The following is a 25376-nucleotide window of genomic DNA, read 5'->3' as shown; positions in this document are numbered from 1 at the left end:
AGCAAAACCTTTTGCTTTTGTTCGTTGCATGACAAAATTCCTCCTCATTATATAACTGTTATTTTTTGCACAGCCTGTTGATACTTCCTCTTGGTAAGTCTGATATTTATGTATAGATTGCTGTAGTGGATGCTGAATGAATGCTATCTGAGGGTGGAAAAATCACAGAAGATGAATATCCAGCAAAGTGGAAGCTCTGGGAAAAATGGAGCTGGACCCACGAAGTGTTCAACCTGAGCCTTTTTGCAGCCTGGGTCTTTTCACAATGGGTTTGAGTGTTGCCTGCTGCCAATACAGTTTCAAGCCACCAATATTCTTTGAGAGTTTGGTTCGACTTTGTTAAAAGAAGTCATAACAATATATTTTGAGACCAAGTTTAGCTCAGCTGAGTTTAAATCCAGTCGCACCCTCTGCAGGACATGGGTGCAAGCATCGCGTGTTGGTGTAGCTCCGTGGGACACAGGGAGAGCCAGTGATGTCCTGCCCTGGCTTGCTCGGAAGGGATATTTCCCCAGCCCTAAAGGGTGTGTTGGCCTTTGCACACACTGAAACACTCCTGCCCATCTCCTTGAGGGTTGTGAGAACCGGAGGGAATGTGAAACGTGATCACATATATTGTACACAGCCGCTGGGTGTCTCTCTACCATCGTCACCAGCGCTAGAAAAATCTTAACGTCTGGGAAAAATGTTCTTGCAATAGCAAACACTTATAGCTGCTTGCTGGACAGACAGTTGCTCACTCAGCTTCTTTTTACTGCTTAAATATTCCTGCTTTTAAGAATGAACTACTGCCTCAGGGGACCAAATTCAGGCCTGCTGTGAACAGGTTCATTTCTGGGGACTTTGTGGCACAGCCTGTTCTTGCACCGCGCCTGAATTTCACCCAAAGTGCAATGAACACCAGGTGTGTGCTGGTAAGCTATGTAAAGAGGAATAATAGGAAAGAGGGAATGACAAATGAAATGGAAATAGTGGGGTATCATTAGAAGAATTTGCAGTGTTAGGATTCCAGAGGAATTGCTGGTTATTGATTAAGTTGCCTTTTTGTTAATTTTGGTGTCTGATCATCACCAGTGATTTCTCTTCCGGAGTGGGGGAGTCAGCCCTCAGCTCAGGATCACTAGTTTGGCATTAGCTTGTGGTTATAATGATAAGTCCCATTTTGCCCACCGATGCCATAGGTGCAGAACTGAAATACGGGGATTTTTGGAGGTGGATGTTGGTTGATTGTAGACCAATAGGAGTGCTAAGAGAAAAAACAAATGTGGAAGAAAACCTACACTAGTATGACAAGAAGTAGGAAAGAAAATGTAGTTGCATAATCTGGGTATGCCGTTACCGTGATTTTTTGGACAGTGCCTTTTTTGTGCATGCAGTTACTGAGTACACATGTAAAAATTGTGCATACAAGTTAAAGGGGTGTAGGTTTTTTGAGTAGGATTTTTTTTCCAGTCTAGGCCTCAATGTTTGCAGGAAATTCATATTTCCCAGTTTTGCAAGATGCAAAACACCGATAACCTTCTGCAGCCCTCTTCTTCCATCAGCACTGATAGGGAACCAAGTTAGTGCAGTAAAAGCATAAAAGCTCGTTTGTAGCCCAGAGTCCAGCATGTGAGGGCCACTGCAAACAGATAAAGCCTCTCCCTGGCCGAACACAAGCCCTGTGTCCCCCAGCCGTCCCCCTGGGCGCCGTGCAGCACCTCTTTCTTCTGCACGAACAGAGCTTGTGCACAAAGTTACTCTAGAAGGAGGTGCTGCAACCTGCTGCCAGCGCGAGTGTGGCGAGACAAGGCGTGCTGACCCCACCGCCAGCCCCGCAGAGGGCTCCTGGAGCCGTTTGCCAGAATCGCTTGTTTTGCAGAGGACAGTGTCTGCCCTGTGACTGCTCTAAGTATGCCGAGGTAGCCACTGGTGTGGGCTTAACCTGCCTAGTACAACTGGTTTGTGTATTGCATTAATTGTCTTAACTTTCATACCCGTAATGGAGAGGAGAAATCTGATCACAGTGCTGAATACAGAGGCCAGGAGGGACAGGGAGGGTACAGAGAGGGCAGCTGGGGCTGCTGCGGACACAGAAGCGTGGGTGGCAGAGACTGCGTTCACAAGGGAAAAGGAAATGGGTCGGGTTAAATCGTAATTCCCAGCTGAAGCCCCCAAGGGCCGGTGAACCCGCATGCAGCCCTGGCACGATGCTTTTGGCCGAGAAACGCCGAATCTGCGCGCAGTGTGGGCGCTGGGGAGCTGAGCGGATGGATGGCAGCGCTGAACGGGGTGGCGGGGATGAACCATGGCTCAGGGGGAAGGGAAAGCACTCCCACTCCCTGCTCCTTCCCCATCGGCAGATCTCCTGCTCAATCCGGTGATACAGCGGATCTGCCTCTTGCCAGCCTCCCTGCAGCCACATGGAGACTGGGAGTCGCTGAGATCCTTGCTGGGATGTACCTCGATGCGATGGAGGCAATCCTGTTCCAGCCGGCAGCAAAGCCTGCCCGCGGAGCTGGACTCAGGTGGCACTTGTGCTGGCTTTGGACTCGTGGTTGAAGCATCCTTAACTGCATGGGTCTGCTCCACACTGGATCACCTCCCGGCCAGCCAGGTTATAGTCATATGCTACTTGCTTGCTTTCTTCGGCTCACACTGGTGTGAGCCAGGGCTTTGCCTCCTGCTTTGCCGGTGTTTCCCATGGCCTTATCCCGATCTGCACCACCGGCCTTTTGTTTGCTGGTCTTCGCTGCTGTTTAACGTAGAAAAGCGTTCCACGTGGCACTGCAAGCAACGCGTCAAACGTCTGAGTCGGTGGTTAAACTCAGTTGACAGAAACAGCCCCAGCTCCCCGTTTTTCTCATGCTTTTGACTTTTTTATAATGTGCATTTGAGTATTATTTCTGCCCACTGGGGGAAATGTATGAGAACTAAAACAGATATTTAAACTTCTGGGTTTGGGTTTTTTTTTTCTAGCAATCCCTCGTAGTCACTGTTTCCTTATGTTGGATGTACTGAGCCTGAGCTACCAGCATAACTCGATGATACTTTACGGCCTGCAATATCCTGACGCTCAGATTGGATGAGCTCTCGTGATGTTAGAGTCCTTGGATCTGTTTGGAAATGCCTCCACTGCTAAAGCCCTCTGGCTGCAAAGACACGCAGCTGAAGCGCCTGCGCTTAGGAAGATGTAGAAGAGATGAGAAAGTTGCCTTTGACCCTTTCCTGAGGGGGGAGCTGGGGGAAGCACAGAGCTAGTTTTGCTGGAAATGGGGACACTCGAGCTCGATAGGTTAACGGAAAGGCAGGTTTTACCTCGCTTGTGTTTTGAGTGTCCTTGCCCTGGGATGGCTCGAGCCCCGGAGTGCTGCCCGGGCTGCGGTGGCTGCCTTGGGGCAGGCGCACACATACCCCGGGCTGCCGGCACCTTCCCCCACCGCCCGCTCCCTCCTGCGACTGCGGCCGCCGGGAGAAGACACGCGCTCCGGTGAGGATCCCATGCGGAACATTCGGAGCTCCGCATATGAACAGATACCCTTGGTTTGTGCGCTGAATATCTCTGTGGTGCACAGGGCACCTGGTGTTACTGCAGCACAACGTTACACGGTGCTTAAGGGCGCCCACTTAATATTTCTGGTGAAGCCTTTTATGCTTCCTGCCTCCTAGGGGCTCTGACAGAGTCATTTTGAAGCTGGTTACTGTTTTGCATTGACTTTTAACTTCTTCAGGCAGACAAAACTGGAAATAAAGGCCTTATTTCCCCGAGACTTGTATCCGTGCAATGAAGGGAAACCTCAGAGAAGGGTCCCCGGTGAGGCGCTCGCCGTTTGCTGTGCGGCGGCGACCCTGCGCGCTGAGTCTGGGGGAAGATCACGCGCTAACGTCTACGCGGCCCGGTCGCACGCCCTGGCCATGCACGGGAAGAGGTGCGTTTCGGGACGCCCGGGTTGTCCTGAAGTAGATCAGCTGCAGCGCCAAAGCGTGCCGTCCCTTCCGACCGATACCGCCTGCCGGTGATATAGCAGGAAGGGCAGCAGTCAGGTGGGGCAGTACAGTGGGTAGGGGGGCAGGGTAGCAGGGGGATGGTATAGAGGGGTGGAGGGCAGTATAGAGGATGGGTGGCGGTCAGGTGGGGCAGGACAGCGGGTGCAGCGTAGTGGGCGGAGGGTGGTGTAGTGGGGTAGGGCGGTGTTGTGGGAGGATGGTATAGCGGGGGGCGGTGCAGCAGGCAGAGGGGGGCGGGGTGATGTAGCAGGTGGGGGGGGGCGGTGTAGTGAGGGGATGGTATAGAGGGGTGAGAGAGCAGTACAATGGGGTGGGGGCGGCCAGGGGGGCAGTGCAGCGGGTGGGGGGGGTGGTATAGCGGGCGGGGGCGGTATAGAGGAGCGGGGGCAGTGCGGGGGGCGGTATAGCGGGGCGGGGGGGGCAGTGCAGCGGGTGGGGGGGCGGTATAGCAGGGCGGGGGCGGGGCGGCGGGGCGGGGCGGGGGGCGGTATAGCGGGGCGGCGGGCGGTGCTCGGTGCCCGGCCCCGGCCCCGGTCCCGGCCCTCCCCCGGCGCGCCCGGCCCCGCGGCATAAAGCGGCGGGCGGGCGGGCGGCCCCGCCGGGCCGGGCCGGGCCGGGCTGGACCGGGCCGGGCGGGCGGGCGGGATGGCGGCGCTGGGGGCGCTGGTGAAGAAGGTGTGGAGCGTCCGGCGGTTCCTGGTGCTGCTGTGCGCGCCGCTGGCGCTGCTGCCCGTGCTGCTCAGCCTGCCCGCCAAGGTACCGCGGCGGGGGCACCGCTGGGGGCTCCCGCGGGCCTCCCCACCGAGGGCACCGGCTGGAGGGCATGGACGGGGGGCACTGGCCGGGGACACCCATGGGCGTCCGCCACCGAGGGCACCGACTGGAGAGCACAGATTGGAGGGCATGGACGGGGGGCACTGGCCAGGGACTCCCATGGGGGTCCCAAGCTGAGGGCACCAACTGGAGGGCATGGATGGGGAGCATGGGCTGGGGTATGGACCAACCAACTGGGGTATGGACCTGGAGTATGGACTGGAGGCATGGGCCGAGGGTACAGAGCCGGGTTATGGACTGGGGCCCCTGTGGCCCCATCCCACCTGCCTACGGCTCAGCTGCAGCCGAGTTGGGCCCTCACCAGGGTCGCTTTGCTGCCCTCGAGGGTTTCCCCGCGTGCTGCTGAGTGGTCACTGCTGAGCAGGTTGCAGTCCAGAGGGACCTGCTTGCTGTGCAGCTGTGGTGGCCAGGGGAGTCTCCTGGACTAGGACCCCTTGGCCTGGCGTGGAGGGGACTGCTGGAGCCCATGGTCTGCCAGAGCTCCACATCTAGGAACTGCCCTTCTGCAGCCCCCTTGGAGAGCGGTTGGAGGGGGTTATTTTAGTTTTTTAGGGGAAAGAAGAGGTAGATAACATAAAGTTTATGTTGCTTATGTAGACACTTGTGGAAGTTTAAAGAACTCAGGGCTCAGGACTGGCTCGAACGAAGTGGCACTAAGTAGTACTTTTTCCGTTCATACATGTAGGAAGCTTAGCTGCCATGTGGTAGGTTTTATCGAAGGAGGTCAAGTATCAATTGCTCCACTTCCCAGCTGGGGAAGCTGAGGCGCAGAGCAGGGGCATGGCCAAGGTCACCCAGCAAGCTCTCTGCAGACCTGGGGCAGAAAGCAAGTCCCAGGGGCTGTGCTCGCATGGTCTGGCAATGCTGCTGCCTCCGTGCTGCCCCTTCCCCAAAGAGCAAGAGATTGCGATAGACAGTGGTGCTGGGCAGGGAGAGATCAAGGCTGCAGAGATAGAGCCAGCATTGTGCTGGGATTCGTTCTAAAGCCGGCTGTGAAACATGGTGTAGCTGCTCTGCTCCGGAGCATCGCTCCCTTTCATGACAGAAGTAGTGGTCGGCGCCTTGCAGATGTGAGTGCTCGGCAGCGTGGGACCTCTGTTATTGCAGCTGGAGAGGCTTTGCAAGGGAAACGTTTGAGCTGTTCTGTAGACATGGAATTAACTGGTCTCCTGGTGAGATTTGGGATTTTGTATGTGTGTTAGGCAGCACATGAAGCAATTTGTCTGTGGCAAGACTTTGGGAAATGTAGGATTTTTGCACCTGTCCCATACACACGGCTTTCACGCACCAAGACCATCTGAGTGCTGGTGGAAGTCCATGTGGCAATAAAGTCACTGGGAAATATTTTTGCCAATGACTTCAGGATGGCCAGGATTTCACTCTTATAGTCTGACTCAGATCCATTTGAGAATGACTTTGTTTATAGAAATAAGTGATGTTCAGTGATATAAGTGATAAAGAAATAAGTGATGTTCAGTAGTTAGTGGTTATAGAATGATTCAGAGGCTGTAAGGGCACGAAGGTGACATTTGCTTCTACCTGTATAGTTCTTGTCTTCTTACTGTCGCCTTACTTTCAAGATAACATAGATCTCCCAAATATAAAACAAAACAAAACATTGCTTTATTTCATGACACAATATGTTAGAAGAGAAAATTTTTCTTAGGATTTAATCTCCCTTGTTTCCTATTCTGCATTATTTGGCTGAGTACTTAACAGGAATATATTAAATATTTGCTTGCCTCAAAGAGCAGAAAGCGAATTACTTAGCAGGTGCTTAATACCTTTGCAGATTCATAAATAGCTCATTGTATTAGTTTGTACATTCATTTAGTGTAGCTGAACAAGTGACTTCAATGATTTTTAATGGTATTCTGTTTGACTTTGGCACTTGTAAAATCCTGAGACCCGGTCAGAGGATGAGGAGAGGCTGTGTGCTCAGCACAAGCTTGTGGCTGAGCTGGGCTCGGAGCTACCCCAAAATGTCATCACGCAATGATGAATCACGAGAACACATCACACATCAGACTGGCGCTGTGCTGCTGGAAAGCCCTCGCTGTGGATACCCTTTTTTACTGGTCGAAGCATATACTGATACACACGGTATAAAGATTTGGGTGTTCAGGGAGGAGATTTCGCCTCATGTGCAGAAGAAAAAATGTCTGCTGATGTAACTGTACTGTTAGAAAACCCTAACTGTGGCTTTGTGATATGGTGGTAGCATGTTCCTTGTGTGCAAGCTCAGAGGACTTCAGAGACAGTCCAGTCTGCCCAACAGACTTTTCTTTAAGAAAAATCTGTGATGCAAAAGTGGAACTTCACAGCTTTCCACAGAAAGTAGAACTTTGCAACTGAGAGGGTCAAGGAGCAGCAGGGCAGCTGTGGGCCAGGAACGAGAGGCACCAGCAGAGCTACTGAAGGAAATTGCTGGCTGGCCTGCCTGCTTGCATTAGTGAGTTGTTCTTCATTTTCCATAAGCTCTAAATGCATTACAGCTAATAGCAATGAGACTGGCTGTTACCCGTACTGGTCGCTGTCAAAACACTGATGCTTTGATGATAGCATGACTGTTGTTAAACAGGGCCATGTTTGTGGGCTTAAAGCAAATCTGGGCTGCAGTTTCACCAAATTCTCCCAAAGTTTAGCATATGGGTGAACCTGCAGCTGTTAGTTACTGTCAGAAAATTGTATCTATTCATGTTCAGGGGGCAATGAATCATCTACAGTTTCAACACTAAATTCTCTCACTTGTGCAGCAAGAAAGGAAACTTGCTGTTGCATCAGCATGGGGTTAACTTCTGAAGCCCAGCGCTGTGCTTTACCCTGCTCTCTGTGGCTTGAGCTGCAGGGGGCTGTGAGGAAATGAAGGGAACAGATTACGCACTTAACAGCGATGTAAAAACACAAAGAGAGGGGAATAGGCGAAGCCTCAGCAGGTGGGGGAGTCTTGCGTGGTTGGTGTTTGGAAGTTATCCCAGCGCGTGATGGAAAATGTGTGCCCTCAGCTGCGCTGCTTGAGTCAAATGATTTAGCCAAACAGAGGCCTAGAGTCCAGCCTTGTGCTGTCCAGGGTTGCCGCATTGCAAGAGCTAGTTCAGATAGTCAGCAAGCTCCATCTCAAACTGAATTCCACCTACTGGCCCATGACTGTTGTTACTTGGAGGCTGGTCCAGAAAGGACACCTGCAGAGAGCAAGCTGGTGGCAGGAGCAGTTCCTTGGTGAGGCGGAGTCATCTTAGCAAGCTCTTTGCTACTAATTTCTCACACTCTTGGGAACGTCTGGGAAAATCTGCATTACCCCACAGGGTGTTAAACGGGTAGAATAAGAGAAGCAGCAAGGCCTAGCCCTTGCTAGCCTCAGGATGAGGTTTCCCTCAAGAGGGAATGTTTCTTAGAGGCATCTCTGCTGCACTTTCCTGCTCTGGAGATGCTGAAATCTGTTCCCACATCATATCAGCATTTACCTTCTCAGGAAAATTTCTCTTCTCCGGGAAAAGAGTCTTCATGTTTCAGTCGTCTGCTCTGATACCAACCCCTACAGGCTTTTCAGTCATCCTTGTCCCCACTGGGATGCTCAGCAATTTTCATCTCCCAAGGGATCAGAGCCATAAAGAGCCATCTGAGCTTTGGCTTCGAGGGCAGCATTTCACTTGGATTTAGAGACCAAGAAATCATGATCTAAAGTTGAGTCTGATAGAGAACAAGTGGGACGTGGCTTCTTGGAAAGGTGTGTACTTCTCAGTGAAACCCTGTGTGCTCAGGGTTTTCTAGTGAACCTGCACTTACATGACCTTTTCCTGGAGACAAAATCCTTTGAGAAAAATCATACATCAAGTCTGGCCTTGCTTATTGCTGCTGAACTTCAGCATCCATACCTGCAAGGTACTACTAAAATCCTCATTGGTTGTCACCCTGCAGTGGCTGTTCTCTAGGCACCCACGCAGGACTCCATCCATGTCCCTACACAGGTGGACAGAGTCATGGCAGACACTGGTGCTGATGTTTTAATGATGCCTCTTGTTTTTATTTGATGACCCTTTTAGGCTGCAGTTTTGGAGAAGGAGACTTGCATAAGTGGTTTTGTCTGCAATCTCCTTTCTCTTAAATAGAGAAATGAAATTTCTGCTTTGCAGGCAGGTTTGCTTTAGACCTCGGGGTGTGCTCCCCAAGCTGTGGCTGGAACAGAGTTGTATCTGTCATATAAAAGAGTACAGCGAAACATTCGGTGTGGTGCTGCTTCCCTGCGATCAGTTCTTTGCATAAGGATCTGTGTGTCACCTCCCACTCTGGTTGTTGCTGAAATGGTTGAATATTTGACCCATGAGAGGAAGTGCCTACTTGGGAGAGCTGTGAATGATTGCAAAGAGCTCTGGCAGGGCAGGAGGGGGTTGGAAGAACTGTTCTGCTGGAAGGGGCATGGGGGGCACTTTCAATGAGCTGTGCAAAGAGCTTGTTCCAACAGCTCCTAATGAACTCAATGTCTACAGCCTCTTGGCTTGGTAACAGCTGAGGCAGCCAAATCTGTTAAAAGGAGCTCTGAGCAGGCAAATAGGGCCCAATGACTTCAAAAAACAGACTTGTCTTCCTGAGTGGACATGGACCAATTTAAAATTAACTTGGAAGTGATGAGTCTTCCTCACTAGAACAAGGAGACTTAAGAATGAAGAAGAATGACATTGACTTTGCTTGCATTTGAAAGCAAAGACCATGGACCACTTCCATGCTATGTCATTATAGGGGCAATGGGTGATGCAAATGGGGGCCAGTAACGTGGCAGGTGAGGAGCACTGTGTCCCCAGCAAGGTACAGGGCAACCGACCACCAGGTGTGAGTGATGAACGCTGGGTGCCGCATAGTGTGCAAGAGCACAGGCGGGCGAAGAAGGAGCTGTTAGAGCAGCCTGGCAGCTGGAATAAGCAATTTCAGCTTGGTTACATGTCATGCACAAAGTCCGTATCTGTTATGTACGTGCTTGGTGATTTAGAAACCAAACTCACAAAACTGAAAGCGGTTATCAGCCAAAGCAGTTGAGAGGGAGAACTTCAGCAAGGGGAGTGTTAGCTGGAAGCTGGGTGACTATGTTCTGCCGCGTGCACTGAGAGCTTCTGTTTGGAGAGATGGCTAACCTGGTGAAGTAACAAGTTGGTACAGAGGGGAAGTGAAAGCAAAAATACTTTGGGGAAAAGGGAAGTTGACAAGAATGAATATTAATTGGGAGCTGCGAACCATAGAAAACTGAAAAAGAGAGAGGAAAGGATTGAGGAAGAAATCCCTGGGCAGAGTGCTGAGGGTGATAAGCAATTTTTCAAGTGTTAGGCACAAAAGGAATCTGACCTGTGATATTCAGTTCCTAGATGGATAATGCAGAAAAAGCCATTTGCAGTAAGCATTTCTGTTCTGTGCTCCCGAAAGTGCTGGTAGTACAGTCCTATAATATGAATACAAAGTTGAATGATAATGAAATATTTTTATTGTGACAGGAACTAAAAGAAAATTAAAATACTTGCATCTAGCCCTGGATACTCTAAAATCTGCAGATCTAGACAACTTGCGTACAAGAATTTTTAAAGAGCTGCCTGAGGAGCTCTGTGGATCAATGAACTGGGTGCATTTCCACCCACCTCAGGGTAGACGCTCGTAGCTGGGCCTGGTGACTGTAGGCCCTGTCTATCTGGAGTCCCTCTTGGGGAGCAGGTTCCAAAAAAGGCCTTGAGATGGTAATATGTCATAAGTTGAACATGGCTATCCAGACTGGCTACCCACAGTCAAAAGGGCTAATGTAAATTTTTACGTATAAACACATGAAAAGTTGAGTAAGAGCAGTGAGGAACTCCTAGGTCGCTATTTGCTGCAGTCGTAATTATCGCCAAAACACCCTGCATTCTTATTTCCACAATTCAAAAGAGACTTTGATAAATAGGAGGAGTCTTGGAGAGCAGAATGAGTAAAGGACTGCAAAACAGGCTGCACAGTGAGAGTCTGCAGGAGCTTGGCCTATTTCTCAAAGAACAAAAAGGCAAAGAGTGACTTGTTCACCATCTTGAAGGCACATCCATCATGAGCAGAGTTTGGATAGGGGCTGCCCAGGCTAGGGCATAAAGGGAGAGCATTGAAAGAGATGCAGAGGATGGAAGCTAACAGATTCAGATTACCACAACATATTTTTAACGGTGAGGTTAACTAACCATAGGAGCAGCTTTCTCAACTTGTGGCGGACTCATCATGACTGAAAAAGTTTCTTCTTTTTAAACCAGATGTGGATCTGTCTAAAAAACCCCTGATGCTGAAATAGCCATTCTTCAAATAAGAAACCCTTTTAACCTCATATAGGATGTTGGAGCATCACATTGTGCTGCTTTCACTTTAGAGTCAATGAACGGTTGAACTTGTGGGATCTGCTGGTGCCTCTAGGAGGAGGTGCGAGCCCCAGGTTGAGACCTCTGAGGCAGGGAGGATTTTCCCTACGATGCCTGTTTTTACCATAAGTCTTCTATGTGATCTTGATCATTTGCTCAGTTTCTGAGCTTCAGCTGCCATGTTCATAAAGTGGAGAGAATGATTCTGTTTTTCTGCCAGTTGCAGAACACCTCTAGAACTTCATATAAAAGTGCTTCCTAAGCTTTATGTCTTTTTCATCATAATTCCAGAGCAAAAAATCTTCTCGAGCATTCACTGCAGCTCTTAATGCTTGTGCCCCTGTGGTAATGGCCCCTTTTTAGCCACTCTGCAAATACCCAGTGGGAGCAAAACAAGTCTGCTGGCACGAGTGTTGGTAAACAGAGCTTGTTTTATGTCCAGATTACGTAATGTTTGCAGGAGCTGAGTTGGTAGAAATTGGATTCAAATGTCCGTCTAAGTGGAGAATAGGCCGTGCGACTAAGGTGACGGGGGAAACCGTCTGAGCTGTGAATTGTGAGCAAGATGCTAAAGGCACTGCTGGTTTTCTTGCATCGAGTACTTGTGAATATCTCAGATAAGGTGTCCCTTCATGACAGTAGTGGGACAAAAGGGCTTGAAAAGCTCTGGTTTCGGGCAAAATGAAAATCCTCTGGTGTGGAGCTGGAGGTCCTGGAGCATCCCCCAACGCTTGCGTGCCCCTTCCTTTGCTCATTTTGCCGAGGGCATGTGGGGAGAGCCCATGTTTGGGACACGAGGCTGTGATGGCCACGTGACGTGGAAAGGTCATCGGAGCAAAACCGAAGCTGGGCAGGGTGCCTGGCTGCCCGTGGGATGCTTCCCCGCCGAGATGTGCTGCCTGCCTGCAGCCGCCGCTCGGCCGAGCCCCAAGCATGGAAAATCCCAGGTCTTTCGGCGCGGCGAAGACGGGGCCCCGGGTCTGGCGGGGCAGAGGTCGTCCTGGAGGCTCTTGTGCAACAGGAAGGTGAGATGTTGTAGTCCAGAGCTGCAAAGCCTTTCCCGGCAAATCATTAAATGGTTATAAAATTAACCCAATCACAAGACCTATTTTAAAGTTCGTATTTGCTGCCATTTTTTTTCCCCCCCTGAACTTTGATAGGGACTTATTTTGGAAAAACAAGGCTGCGTGGAGGTGAGGGGAGTCGAAAGGCGTCTGATACTCGGTGCCACAGCAGAGGGATCGCAGGATAGCGAGTATGCAGGGGGTGACAGCGCTGCCTGCAGCGCGTCCACAGCCCAGAGCACGGGTGTGGGCAGCTGCGACCCTCTCGCCAAAATCCCCTTCTTCCCGACGTTTGCAAGGCTGGCCTGGGACAGTTAGAGTATGTTGCCTGTATACTAACCATGCTTGCAGGCAGCCGGGAGCATTAATTGATGTTTGCAAGATACCCTGAAAACAGGAAACCTTTCTATTTTATTAATGGTTTGCAGTCTTAAATTTCTCTTCTGGGGAGTAGTTGCTCCAAATCTGAGCTATTTCTAAATGGTCTCGTTCTTTTTGTTGAACGATTGTCCTGTCTTAAGTGAGAACTTGCTTAGTACAGGTGCAATTTGTCCTCTTTTGGGGTAAAATAAGTTACATAAGCAATACTACATCTTTCTTTTTGAAGTGGTTTGCTGTTGATTCATGTAGGTTACACAATTTCAGAAAACCCCTCCGTACCGTAATTCTTTCTGCCCGGTTTTAGTTGTGCACCTTGGCTTTTGATTTTGCAATGAAGATCAATTATTGGATCCATGCTGTGTTTCACTGCAACATTTCCATACACCGGAAAATAAGTATCCCTTGACTTACAACTAGCTTTCTGAATTGTGTTTCACCTGTTTCATCAGATCAGTTGAAGGCTTCACTGATCTGCTCTTATATCAAGGTGGTCTTAAAATTTTTTGGTTGTTCTACCCCTGTCAGAGGCAAAGCGTGTTTATTTTAAAGTCACTGGTGAAACTTTCCTTGAAGAAAACTGGAGAAAATTGTGCCATTGGGAGGAAAAAATGCTTTATATGACCTTTAGTGAGCAAATGGAAAATAACTTAATGAGAGCAAAGCTATTTCTTAGGTATATAAGAGGAGCCAGAGTAAAGAGAAATTATCAGTTGCCATGGGAAATAGATCACTAATCTAGTGTGCAAACATGTCACAACATGATTCTTTATGTTTGCAAAATTTAGCACTCCTGGGTTGGTTGTTCCTGTCCTGCTGGTTTAGAGGAAGTAAAGCTATAGGGAATTCATGGGAGCTGACAGATGCCAGATGAACTTTAGGAATATAAAGGTTTTACTTCACAATATCTCATATGTAACTTTACCATAGTCTAAAATTAGGACTGCAGATGATCTTTAAAGGCAGATCTTGGGAACCTCACATGAAGCAGTAGCTCCCCTGTGAATAATGTATTCAAAAATCCAATTAAGTTACTCTAGATTCTTTGGTATTTTCATTTCCACATGCACTGGAGCACTTGAGTTTTACTAGCAAAATTGCTTGTGAAATGCAAAGGTAGAATGCTAAAAGCAAATAACAAGTTCTCTCACTCTTGCCAACTTGCAAACACTCACTACAGATATATTAAATGGTAAATCCACATTAGCTTAAATTCACTTAGCTCTATCCATCCAGGGTGTCAAAGCAGATTCTGCTCTTTAGCTCTCGAGCATGATTATTTTTCATCATCAGTGTGTGCGTGTGTGCGTGTGTGCGTGTGTGTGTGTGTGTTACTGAGCTGGTGTCTGCAGTGGGAGCTGCAGTGGGAGCTGGAGGCTATCATGTTCAGCTAAGGCTTGCAGGGAATTTTTGCAGGTGGCCAGGCAGGTCTTGCCTCAGCCTTACCTGCTCTCATGGCTTGCTGCCCATTCAAACACTTCATCTGAGACCACTTTATCTCCAAAATGCGGTTTCATACAATTCCCAGTTCATGCTGTTCCCTGAATCAGCCGAGCCAAGGCGGATGGGGACTTGCCGGGATTTCTCTGAGGGCGATGGCAAGGGGAGGTACAGAGGTGGCTTTGAATAACAATTCAACCTGTTCAACAAGCTGGAAAATAGTGGCAAAATAAATAGCTCTGGGGCTTCCAAATGCCTCTGAGCTGTTATTTATAGCCCTGCGGGCACGCTGCCTCGCAGGCACTGACAATAACCCTCTTCAGCCCGGCGGTGACAGACGGGTCCGTCACTCTCCGGTGTGCTCCGGGCAGTCCCCTGCCTCCCGGCGCTGCTCCGGGGTGCTCTCCTCCCTGCGCTTTGGGCAGTTGTCCCAACTTCTTTCCCCAGCTCATTATTTCGGCTAGGGCTGTCATGACAAATGACTTTGGTCTAGTTTGTGCCTCCTGGGCGGATGAATGAAGCCTCACTGCAGGCGCAGAGAGGGAGCCTGGCTTGCCGCCAGCCTTGGACGAGGGCTCGGTGGCACTGAATATGGGCAAGCTTACGGCAAATAGGAAGTGGCACAGCACCATAACTCTTGATTTACTGATTTCCGTAGGGCCTGGGATGGGTTGCCTTGGAATTGTTTCACGCAGATCTCTCTGGAGACACTGATCCAATAAAAGAAACCTTTCTCTATGCCTCCTTTTGCAAATATGGAGACCCGATATGTCCCTTGGACCTCTCTAAGGTGTTTTCTCATAGCCATGCAGAGCATGGTCTGCGGAAGCTGCAGAGAAAGCACAAACATATTAAGAGTAGCAGCTGTCAGATGATGCGGACACCTACGGATATTAGCAGCGCTTGTTTCCAGCAGCAGTGCGTGCTGAGGATTAGCACCCTAACTCAATGCAGAGGAGCAGGAGCAGTTCCTGCTCTCCACAGCTTCCCTGGCTGATGCCTCAGCGCGTTGCCAACCTGCAATGTATCACAGGTTCAGGCAACCAAGGAAGCCCTGAACCCCATGCATAACCTATGGGGTACGATGTTGCCCTTGATGGGAATGGTTTGGGGGAAATACTGTATCCTTGAAGGAGTAATTGGTGCATGTTGCTTGTCTGTGATAGGTGTTTCCAAGTGAAAAGACTTCTCTGTAACCCAACATGTGTTACTTTATCCTCTCTGTTTCTCCTGCAGGAAGGAAGATGTCTCTATGTGATCCTACTGATGGCCTTATACTGGTGCACGGAGGCGCTGCCGCTGGCTGTGACAGCCCTGCTGCCCATCGTCCTCTTTCCCTTCCTGGGGATCCTTCCATCTAACAAAGTTTGCCCACAGTATTTCTTAGACACCAACTTCCTCTTTCTCAGCGGCCTCATCATGGCATCTGCCATCGAGGAGTGGAACTTGCACCGCAGGATTGCTCTCCGCGTCCTCATGTTAGTGGGAGTCCAGCCCGCCAGGTGAACGACGGAGCAACCGGGGCGCTTACGGGGGGATGCAAGCTGCCAGTGGTTGGGAAGCCGCGCTGCACACGTGTGCTGCGGGCAGCAACGCGAGCGTCGCCCGTGCGCCAGGGAGCTTCATGTGCTTACTGAGTTTGTTCAGGCAGGCTGTTGCCTTTGCTCAGAAGCTAGCAGAGCCCAGGGAGAACTGTTTTGTTCAGCACCTTATTGATAGTTGTTCTGGTTATTTATGCTCCCACCTGTTACAGGATAGTCGTGGAAGTGTTTTTTCTTATTAATTTTAGGTGATCCCTGCACAGGAGCTCTTCTTCCTGTAGCTAGACTATGTTAGAATACCTGTCAAACTCAAGAAATTCAGCTTTTTCTTCTTTCTGTCTTCCAGACTAATTTTAGGAATGATGTTGACAACGTCTTTCCTGTCCATGTGGTTAAGTAATACTGCCTCCACTGCTATGATGCTTCCAATTGCAAATGCAATTTTGAAAAGCCTCTTTGGGGAGAAAGACACATCTAAAGATCTGAACAGGGAAAATGAAGAAAACCAAGGTAACTGAGACAGGGCAATAGTAGAAGCAAGCTGAGGTCTTCGCTGCTGCCAGCAAATTTGCCCCATTTCATTGCTGCCACTGGCACAAGTACCAGGTTTCTTAGCTGCAACTTGATCTGTGTGCTAGTACCGTTTTAGCAATATGTACTTCATTACAGCAGTGGCAGGTTATTGGCATATAACTCCCTTTTATCCTGCCCCTTCCTCATGTCATGCAGGAGTCAATGCTTATGAGTTGCAAATGTGCCTGGAAAAAACAAGAAAGAACTGGTGATACCCAGCTAACCTGCTCGGTAAACCTGCCGCCGGCACAAACTCAAGTCCAGGTCTGCGCACCCCTTGGGGCACGGGGATGATGAGATTCACACAGGTGCCCGCCGCAGCCGTAGCTGCAGCTGGCAGCTCCTGTAGATCAAAATCCCTCCGGTGGTGGCGGTGTGGCTCTGTGCTGCTGCGGGGACGGCTGGGGCTTGTGTGGGCTGGGGGCAGCAAGGGCTGGGGGTGGCCGGGGCTGCGGCGCGGTCGTGGCCAGACCGTGTCTCCTCTGCCCCTCTCCCTTTCCTCATCTGTGAGATTGGAGCCTGAGCTGGGGCAGAGGAGGAGGAAAGGGAGGGCTGGCAGGCTAAATACCCCTTTGCAAAATGCTTTGGTGTCTCCTCTGGTCCAGTTTTAAGTTAGTGCTCGGTGCCGTTGCTGAGTGGGTCGTGGACAGGCTCAGGCAGGGAGACTGCAGTCGGAGAAGGTCTTTCTCTGTCCCTGTTTTCACAAGTATCTAAGAGCAGTTTGTGCTTCTGGCACAAGACAGTAATGAAAAACAGCAAAGCAGAAATGAAGTTCCCTTCGCAGCTCTTACTGATAGTTGGAGCAATAGTCACAGCTTCTCTTGCTTGCACTAATTAGCACTACTTCTGTTTCTGCAATTTAAAGGCAATGGCTTTTTGGTTACTGCTGATTTCTAAGGCAGAAAAATGAGTCCCCAGAAGAAGACTCAAACATTTGCATATTCTAATAAAGATATACTTGATCATTCATCATTAATGTGTAGCAATCATGAGACACTTGCATTCCAGGTTGCTTTATCACATTTGGTGTATGAATTGTTGACCATGCACATCTATTAAAATCAATCCCGCTGACCTTCTTGCTATAATTTCCTATTCTGGAGAAGCACCGCATTTTGTGAGTCTGCTCTTTAACCTCCTTGATCCCTGTCTTCTGAAATGATTTGATGTCTAGTTGTTACTATAAATACAGCAGATTTTGGGAGCATGTAAATCAAGACCCCCTTTGTCATAGACATTGGCAAGCGTGAAGTTAATGTCCTTGGCTCATAATGCTCACAGTGGTGTGAGAAGGCAGAAAAGGTGGAGGGAGAGGGGTGCAAGCAGAGGAATGAGTAAAGTGTCACTTGGAAAATTTCCTGTGATTACATGATGATGTATTTTTCTTTTGAGGCAGAGACTTGTAAATGTAGTAAATACAAGTGAAGGAGGAAGTCATCTGTAAAATATAGAACATCGAAATGCAGAATTTCCTGTAGCCTTTTTACTTGAAGTTTAGTATTCCAGGATAGACTCATCCTTTTCTGTAACCTTTCTGAATAGATGAGGAAAAACTGAGTTCCTTGAAGGAAGCCCTAAACCTGAAGTCAGTCAAGAACTAAGAGTCTGATTTTACACCTAGAGGAGAAGTGAAAATGAGCTTTCTGTAGAGGTTTCCTATCTGGCAGGTGTCATTTGCAGTCGGGACCAGTGGCACTTCTCAGATGGCACGTTGCAGCTGAACTCTTTCCCAGACCTGATGAAACCGGGCTCCTGACAGCAGACTGTGTATGAAAGCAAACTTTAATGAAATATGATAACATCAATTTGCCGATCTGTTTGGGTACGCTTTAATAGCACTGTAGTAGTGGTCCGAAGGCTAAAAAGTAAAGTTGACTAGGCAAAAGAAATAGATTAAAAATGCATTAAAGAATATGTAGCATTCAAAGGCATTTAATTTTCAGAAGAAACCTCAACAAGTACATAAAATCAGCTCTGTGAGTATGTAGCAGTCAGCTTCGCTTGCACATACTGTACAAGAATTTAAATTATGTCTCTGATAAATGGATCACATTTTTATGCTGATGAGATAACCGTGAGGTTGGAATCACTTATACCCATGCTTCCCCATGTGAGTAGCATTTTGCAGGTCGGTAAATGTTTGCTTGCTTGAGCTGTTGATAGCTAAGGATTTGGAACGGTTTTGGGTTCATTTTGACACTGTTGGCTACTGCTACAAAAATTCAGTGAGATGAGTTGTGGCAATCGAAACTCCAGCTGGTTCCGCTTGTTCTGATTTTTCTCCTGCTTGGAGAAAATCTTCTGCAAAATCAGACAGGAGGGATGACTCTGCCTTGGCCATAGCAAATAGCCTATGTCTTGTAACCAGCCAGGTGTGGGAAGATAAACTGCGTTCAGGGCTTGAGGGCGTCTTGGTGTGTCACGGACCTGTGAATGATGTCTCTAAGGGGAATGGCTGAGAAATGTGTATTTTTGCCCCCTGCTGCCTACTTCTGCCTGTGCTGATGGGGTATGACCCCAGCACCGACACCAGCACCCCTCGGCGCATGGTGACATTGCTCTTCAGGCCTCTTAAACCTTGTAGAAGCTATAGAAATGTCATTAAAGCCAAAGCTTTTTAGGACGAGCCCTTCTGCCTCGAAGGTACTTGGGTGAAATGGGAGGTGGGATGTTACGCAGCTTTAAAGGTTAATTTACAGTGAAATGCTTAATTTCTTGCTCAGAGGTAGCAGATAACGTGGCCGTCATTCAGCCTCTGCCAAGATGTAGAGCTAGAGAGAGACATTGGTGGAGCTGGGCTCATGGGTACAGCCAGCTGGTGCTCTCAAAGTCATAAAAAAAATGAAGTGGCTCTTCAGAGGAACCAAAACCATTCACTAATTCATGTGGCATTTGAGGAATGTTTCCCGCTGAATCAAAAAGTAAGGGGAAATAATTTTTAACACATTGAAAGGCTCTATTGTGACATTCTCTTGGTGAGCTGTTTGATTTGGAGATGAAAAAATGCTTCTTTTTGAACTTTTCCAAACAAATCTTTTGGTTGTTTTGTTCGAAACTAATCTTTTAAATTTTGTTTTAAGATAGATAAAAATTAAAGAGAAAATAGTTTAAAAAAAAACAGATTAGGTAACTCTACAATGAAACAAATCTTGTTTTGGGTCAATTCAAAGTTATTTATTTTCCAAGATTAAAAAAAATTCTGCTTAAATTTATCTTTGGCTATTTTCTTCCCCCTCATTCAGGTTTTCTTTGCTTGTAGCACTTAACTGGAAAATCTGTTGTTCATCCCACTCCAAGCAGGACCTCCAGAACTGCAGGATGGCCACTGAATCCTTCTCATACTGCTCAATGAAAGGTCCTTATGGCCCGGTCCTCACTCAGTGGTTTTCATCCTCTTTTGACTTTTGAACCCCTAACAATTTTCAGCCCCCCTTTTAGAAGTTTAATAGGAGAAGATTGCTCTACAGCATCTCTGACTTTCCTTTTCATTATTGCCTTTTGCAGACCTTCTTGGACAGATAACTCACAGATGCCAGCAAGGTCCTAGCAAGAGGAGATGGGAGTTCAGGCTTAGCAGCAGGAAAAAATTGAAAAATTCTAAGTGGAATGAAATATGTATCTTTGCAGAGCCAGCACTAGGCTTGAGTGGGAGTTAAATGATAACAGGCCTTGGGCGAAATCTGTTGGGGGATCGACACTCAGCCATGGGTTAATGTTCTTCCTGCTAATTACATCCCGGCATCATAGCAGCGTTGGGGTGAAAGCTCAACACGTGTGTGTCCCAGCCCATTAACTTCAATTCAGTAAATTAGCAATGTGTAAAACATGACATTGCAAAACTCCTTGGTTCACTGAGCAGGAATGAGCCAGTTGTCTTCAGTGCACAAGTGAGGGAGTTCAGAGACTTTGACCACCGGCTCCTTTTTGTGCAGCCCGCTTGCTGCCTCAGAGGGTAAACAGGTAGAAGAAGAGTGTGTTTCTGCCTGAGGAAGAGTGCAAGGAAATTTGGGGCTTGCTGGGGTGATGATGGCAAGAAGTGGGCTCTTCATGCAATGATCTGCAGAGCAGGGAAAGTGGAGGGACCCAGGCATCTGGGCTGAGATAAAGTGCAAAGACCCAAAGCAAAGATAGCAGAGCCAGCAGTGACAGTGAAGGGGCACCTGGACTGAAGGGGGTGAAATTCAGAAATGCTCTGAGCCTGAGGAAGAATATGGAAAGTAGGATTTAATAGCACACCTGTATTTCAGACCTCAGGAGGTTAAGCCGTGAGTCAGAACTGTGAAAAGTCACAAGCCTTAATTGCGAGATTTAGCGAAAAGGAGAGATTGCATTGCGTTTCTCATCTGTCTTTCGATTTCTGAATCCTGTGTGTGGGACAGAGTTGGGTGCACCTCCCCATATTTTGCAAAAGAGAACATCAGTTGTCCTGTTCTGTTCAAAAGACGCCCTTTTCCTAAGTGCTCTCGAATCCTGCTCACCCTTCCCAAGGTCGGCAGCAAGGGAGATGGAGAGGCAGAGATGGTGTAACCTGCACAGGAGGGTCCCTGAGAGCTGGGTATGCTGCGAAGTCCCTTGGGTGGCCTCAGACGTGGGTCCTGGCACTGGGCCTGGGAGGAAGCTCTTAGCCTGCAGGGTGCGTTGTTTGAAGAGGGATGATGGTTTAAGATAGTCCTTGCTCTCTGGGTGGATTTCAGAGGACCATGTATGAAGCCTAATCCCCAAGTGCGTCCCACTGTTGCCTTTAAAGAAGGAATTACAGCTTTGTGGTGGTTTTGCATGAAGTGTCTGCAGGGGGTTAAAATGCTCATCTGCTGGGAGTGGGCAGCTTGGGTCCAGACAGCACTCTTGCCATACCATGAGGAACACGCATTACGAAGTTGTCAGGCTCAGCAATTTTTGTTTCTAAAAATTGGCTATGGCTAACCAACGAAATAAATATACAATTGTGTAAATGACAACCTGGAACTGCTGTTCAAATTAGAATATCCCAGACTCTGACCAGAGGCAGAACTAATAAAAATACCAAGTCCATCAGGGTCTCGCAGAAGTGGTGTGTGCTGCAGTGAGAGTATTTGAGCCATCAAACTGGGGGCCTGGAGCAGCGGCTGGAGGAGGTGGGCTTGTCCATCCCAGCTGGGCGCTCCTGAGGCCCATCCCCATGGTGTTAGTTCACCCTTCGTTTGCACAGTCTCCGCTCTGTAAATGCAGTTTCCTCCTCTGTTTGGCTCAAGGAGAGTTTTCTAGATGCTTTGAACTGTTTTAAAGTCCTAATCTTTCTTTTTCAGCATCTTTACAGCAGAATAAACTTTACACTGTACCAACTGAGATGCAGTTTCTGGCAAGTACTGAGGAGTAAGTTAACTATAAAGTTTGTATTAGAGAGCTGAGAGAGATAGAGAATTATCCCCTGAGCTAGACACAGCTTTAGGAATGTGATGTTCAATACTGAAATGTTTCGATTATGCCGAACTTCCCAGCCGCTAACAGGCTGACCAGAGAAACCCCCCTGTGTCTGTCCAGCAACCTTCTGCATGTCCAAACCATTGCAGAAGTTTTTGAGTTGCTTTGAAATGGTAGCCAGAGGTGTCTTCTGCTGGAAAATTGTGCCTTGATTTTTCTCAGGAACATCAAATATGTGAAGCAGGTGATGTAGAAACCACCAGGCTTCACGCACTGTTGATGGTCCACCTTTGCTAACAAATGATGGGGAAGAAGTATCTTCTCAGGAGCAGATGTTTCTTGCCACTTGGTGCTATCAAAATTTTTTTTTTCCTTCTAGCAGAAACACTGTTGCCTTTTTGCTGTTTTATGAGTTGCTGGGAGTCTGGGGCGAGGCGCGTGCACCCTCGGCTCCCACGGGCAGGCGCTGCGGGTGGCCTCTGCAATCCTGCCCGGTGCCAAGTGGCAACTCACTGAGCAGTGCGGAAGCCTGACAGACCCCTCCTGCCAAAACGAGCCACTTAGGTGTCCTTGAGGACATTATTAGCTTGGATTACTAAGAACTGGGAATTTTCCCTCTGTCAAGGCTCTAAATTGGTTGCACTGTATTTAAACCAGGGCTTTCACCGGATTCTCTTTTGGAATGTTTTAAAGCAAAGATCTGACGGAGGAGAAGGAGCTTGCCAGTGATGCGCTCTCAGACTTAAAGAAGGAGGAAGAATACAAAACAAATATCTGGAAAGGTTTCCTCATCTCAATCCCATATGCAGCCAGCATCGGCGGTACAGCGACCCTGACGGGAACGGCACCAAATCTCATCCTCCTAGGACAGCTGAAGAGGTATGGGAGGCTGTTCCTGGAAAACCCTGCTCGTCTGCGAGTAAATTCTGCAGAGCTGAGGCATATTCTCCGTCCCTGTAGGAAACTCACTTATGGGCTGAGAGCTGGTTTGGAAAATCCATGCCGCCTCACAGCGTTTTGGGACACTTGTGAGCAGAGAAAAGCAGAGAGTGATTCCAGCTACCTTAGCTGGAATAAACAGTCAGGCTTCCAGCCAGACCAGTACATATGTGCTTCACTTTATTGATGCTCTTAATCCCATTGAACTTAATGGGATTTAACTGCCAGTTTAAAATTAATCTTGTAACTGTTTTGGTGAAACAGGCCATGTAGTGTTTTGTGAGCAGCTGTATCTGCCACAGTTTGGTAGAAAAGAAAAACAGGGAACCCACTAATTGTGACCTGTTCTTTTAGTCATAAAAGATGCTTCCTATGTGCGTAGGAGCATAGATTCTTGCCATAGTAAGTGAATGCAGCTACTTCTTAACTTTGGCCTCTACAAATAGCATGCTAAGGATCTTCTAGGCATGGGGAACATCCCTGTGAAGTTCATGCTCAGGCTCCCCAGCTGGTGTTGTACCAGGACTTAGATAAACCACAATAAGATCCTGGGTGTTCAAGAATATTGTACAAGAATATCAGAATATGGAGAACCCAGTTTTTCAAAACTTCCCTTCCTGGCTCCTTGTCTGGTTGGGTGATGTCAGTTCTGTGCAGCAGAGTTGCCTGGCGAGGTTGTCCCAACACAACATTGCCCAAATCCCATAGTGCCCGGAGAACTGCTGTTCCACACAGAGGAATATTTATTAAAAGCACAACTGGCAAGTTTGTGGGATGTTTTGCTGCTAGTTTCAGATGTTTGTTTACCCTTAAATTCAAGGGTTGTTTTCCCTTCTTGCATTAACTCTTTTTTTTCCCATTTGCTTAGTTATTTTCCAGAATGTGATGTGGTGAACTTTGGTTCTTGGTTTATGTTTGCATTTCCTCTAATGCTGATTTTTCTTCTCATGGGATGGCTATGGATCTCCATCTTGTATGGAGGAATTAACCTCAGGTATGTTTATATTCAGCTATTCATATATGTTAGTTTGGTTATACCAGCATTGTAAATCACATATTTATCTGGACTCTTGTACTAAATCTACTGAAATTGCCTAGAATTGCCCTGTGGTCTCGGGGCGGGGGGGGCAGGGGAGGAGAGGAGGGAGGAGGGCTTCATAACCACCTTTGGGATACTCATAACTATCTATTTTAAGAAGTGGTATATGTGTTGTCTTTGTTCAACAAAAATTTCTAAGATCTGTAGAGGTTTTTCGAGCAAAACTGTCAAAATTGAGTCATTTATCCTCCAGCCATGAGTGTCTGGTTACTTCTGTCGATCCTGTTCACCAGCGAGAGCTGAAGGACAGGAGAAAGTGATGAACGCAGACCTGACAGTAACTGCTTTCCATACCCTGTTCCAAAGGCGCTGGGGGTGAATCTACGTGGGAAGGAGTTAAAGGATGAAACTACCATGAAACTGCTCAGAAAACATTGAAGAGGCAATGTTTTCTTAAACAAACCCCCAAACCCTGATATTTTCACTTCTTTTCCAAGCAGCTTTAATCAAAAGCCCTCTTGTAAATGCGACTGTTTCCAAGGTGTTGTGCCATAATGTGTGGGTATGGATTAGAATATCCCAGGGAAACCAGATCGCACCGCTTCCCTGTGGATGGTCATTGCCACGTAACCCCAAAATCAGCTGTGCAATTCCAAGTCTACCTAACTCAGCGCCTGCCCCCAAAGATCTGGCGTGCTTACTTGGCTGTAAAAATAGACTCCCATGAAAACACAAAGGTTACGGCTGAATATTTCCTTTTAAAAAAAAAAAAATCCATTCTTTCATCTCGGATTACAGACAGTTTTGAACATTCAGATACATGCAGTAAACAATTGCTGATATGCAAATGAGAGTTTTGGAGCTATTTGACAGTTACAGATATTTTATCAATCTGAAATACATGCACAGATTTTTTTTACATATTCGTTCAATTAAACACAATTTTTTAGGTTCAATTTTACTGCCTGACCTGGGCCTATAGAAGTCAGTGGCAGAATATCACTGACAGAAGAGAAAGCAGGATCAAACTTTAAAGAAGAGGATGAAATCTTGGTTCCACTGAATTAGTAGCAAAAATCTCCTAGAAGAAGGAAGAGCCAGGATTTGTTCCTAGGGCTGAAACTTGGGTTTGGAACAGATTACTTCATGACAGGGCTTAGTTTTACAACATGTTAATCTGTAACTGAGAGTAACGTGTTTTACTGGTAAATCTTTGCAGGGCACTTACAAGGTCTCCTCCAACGTCTAGTGTACACTATTTAAAACAATTATCAGGTTGCCACGCCGATTCATTTTGGAGCCTGTTTTTTTCCCCTAAATACTCTCATGTGATAGTATCAAACTCAGTCCTGCTTCCTCCAGGGACCATACACAATTTATAATTTAGAAAGATTTTTAATTGTTATTTGGAGTTTAAAATGTAAGTAGAGGGGGGAAAAGAGAGGTGTCTAAATATTTACATTGTCTCGGAGACAGGAACAAATCAATGGGAAAGCTGCAGTCTAGAAAATAACCAAACCAGGTCCGTAAATTTCTAGACAGCTAAGCTTGCGTGTAATTGCTCAGTGGGGCTGTTTTCAGCCAGACACTTAAGTAAGTGCTTAAACTAAAGCTTGGGGTAAGGTCCCAAAAATTTCAGTGAGTTATGAGTCTACTTAACTGAAGTTACTTGGAGCTCCAGACCAGCAATGCAGTGAGGACCATCCTTCAGCTGGACCTGTAAGAGAAGCGCAGACATGCTGATGGAGGATTTCTTTAAGCAAGACGGTACAAGTACCTGCATAAGCCCTAATGCGGTGGCAGTTATCCTGCTATGAACTAATGC

General features: G+C 47.7%; 1 protein-coding gene across 3 annotated transcripts in view; it reads left to right on the top strand.

Annotated features, from left to right (window-relative positions):
• Window positions 1-4632: 4632 nt before the first annotated feature.
• The window catches only part of SLC13A3 (solute carrier family 13 member 3), a 29088-nt gene continuing 8344 nt past the window's right edge, over window positions 4633-25376 (top strand). For 2 of the 3 annotated variants that reach the window (XM_067307752.1, XM_067307751.1), the window contains exons 1-6: window positions 4633-4743; window positions 15296-15561; window positions 15947-16110; window positions 21459-21525; window positions 22267-22452; window positions 23381-23506. In XM_067307752.1, coding sequence (XP_067163853.1) covers window positions 4633-4743; window positions 15296-15561; window positions 15947-16110; window positions 21459-21525; window positions 22267-22452; window positions 23381-23506 — 920 coding nt within the window. Of the gene's footprint in view, window positions 4744-12157; window positions 12203-15295; window positions 15562-15946; window positions 16111-21458; window positions 21526-22266; window positions 22453-23380; window positions 23507-25376 lie in introns of those variants that run through there. The other variant, XM_013961822.2, reaches the window with a different exon arrangement.

Source organism: Apteryx mantelli, chromosome 18 (assembly GCF_036417845.1).
Source record: "Apteryx mantelli isolate bAptMan1 chromosome 18, bAptMan1.hap1, whole genome shotgun sequence".
Taxonomy (NCBI): Eukaryota; Metazoa; Chordata; class Aves; order Apterygiformes; family Apterygidae; genus Apteryx; species Apteryx mantelli.
The sequence above is the reverse complement of the archived record's forward strand: the minus strand, read 5'-3'. Positions and strand labels throughout refer to the sequence as shown.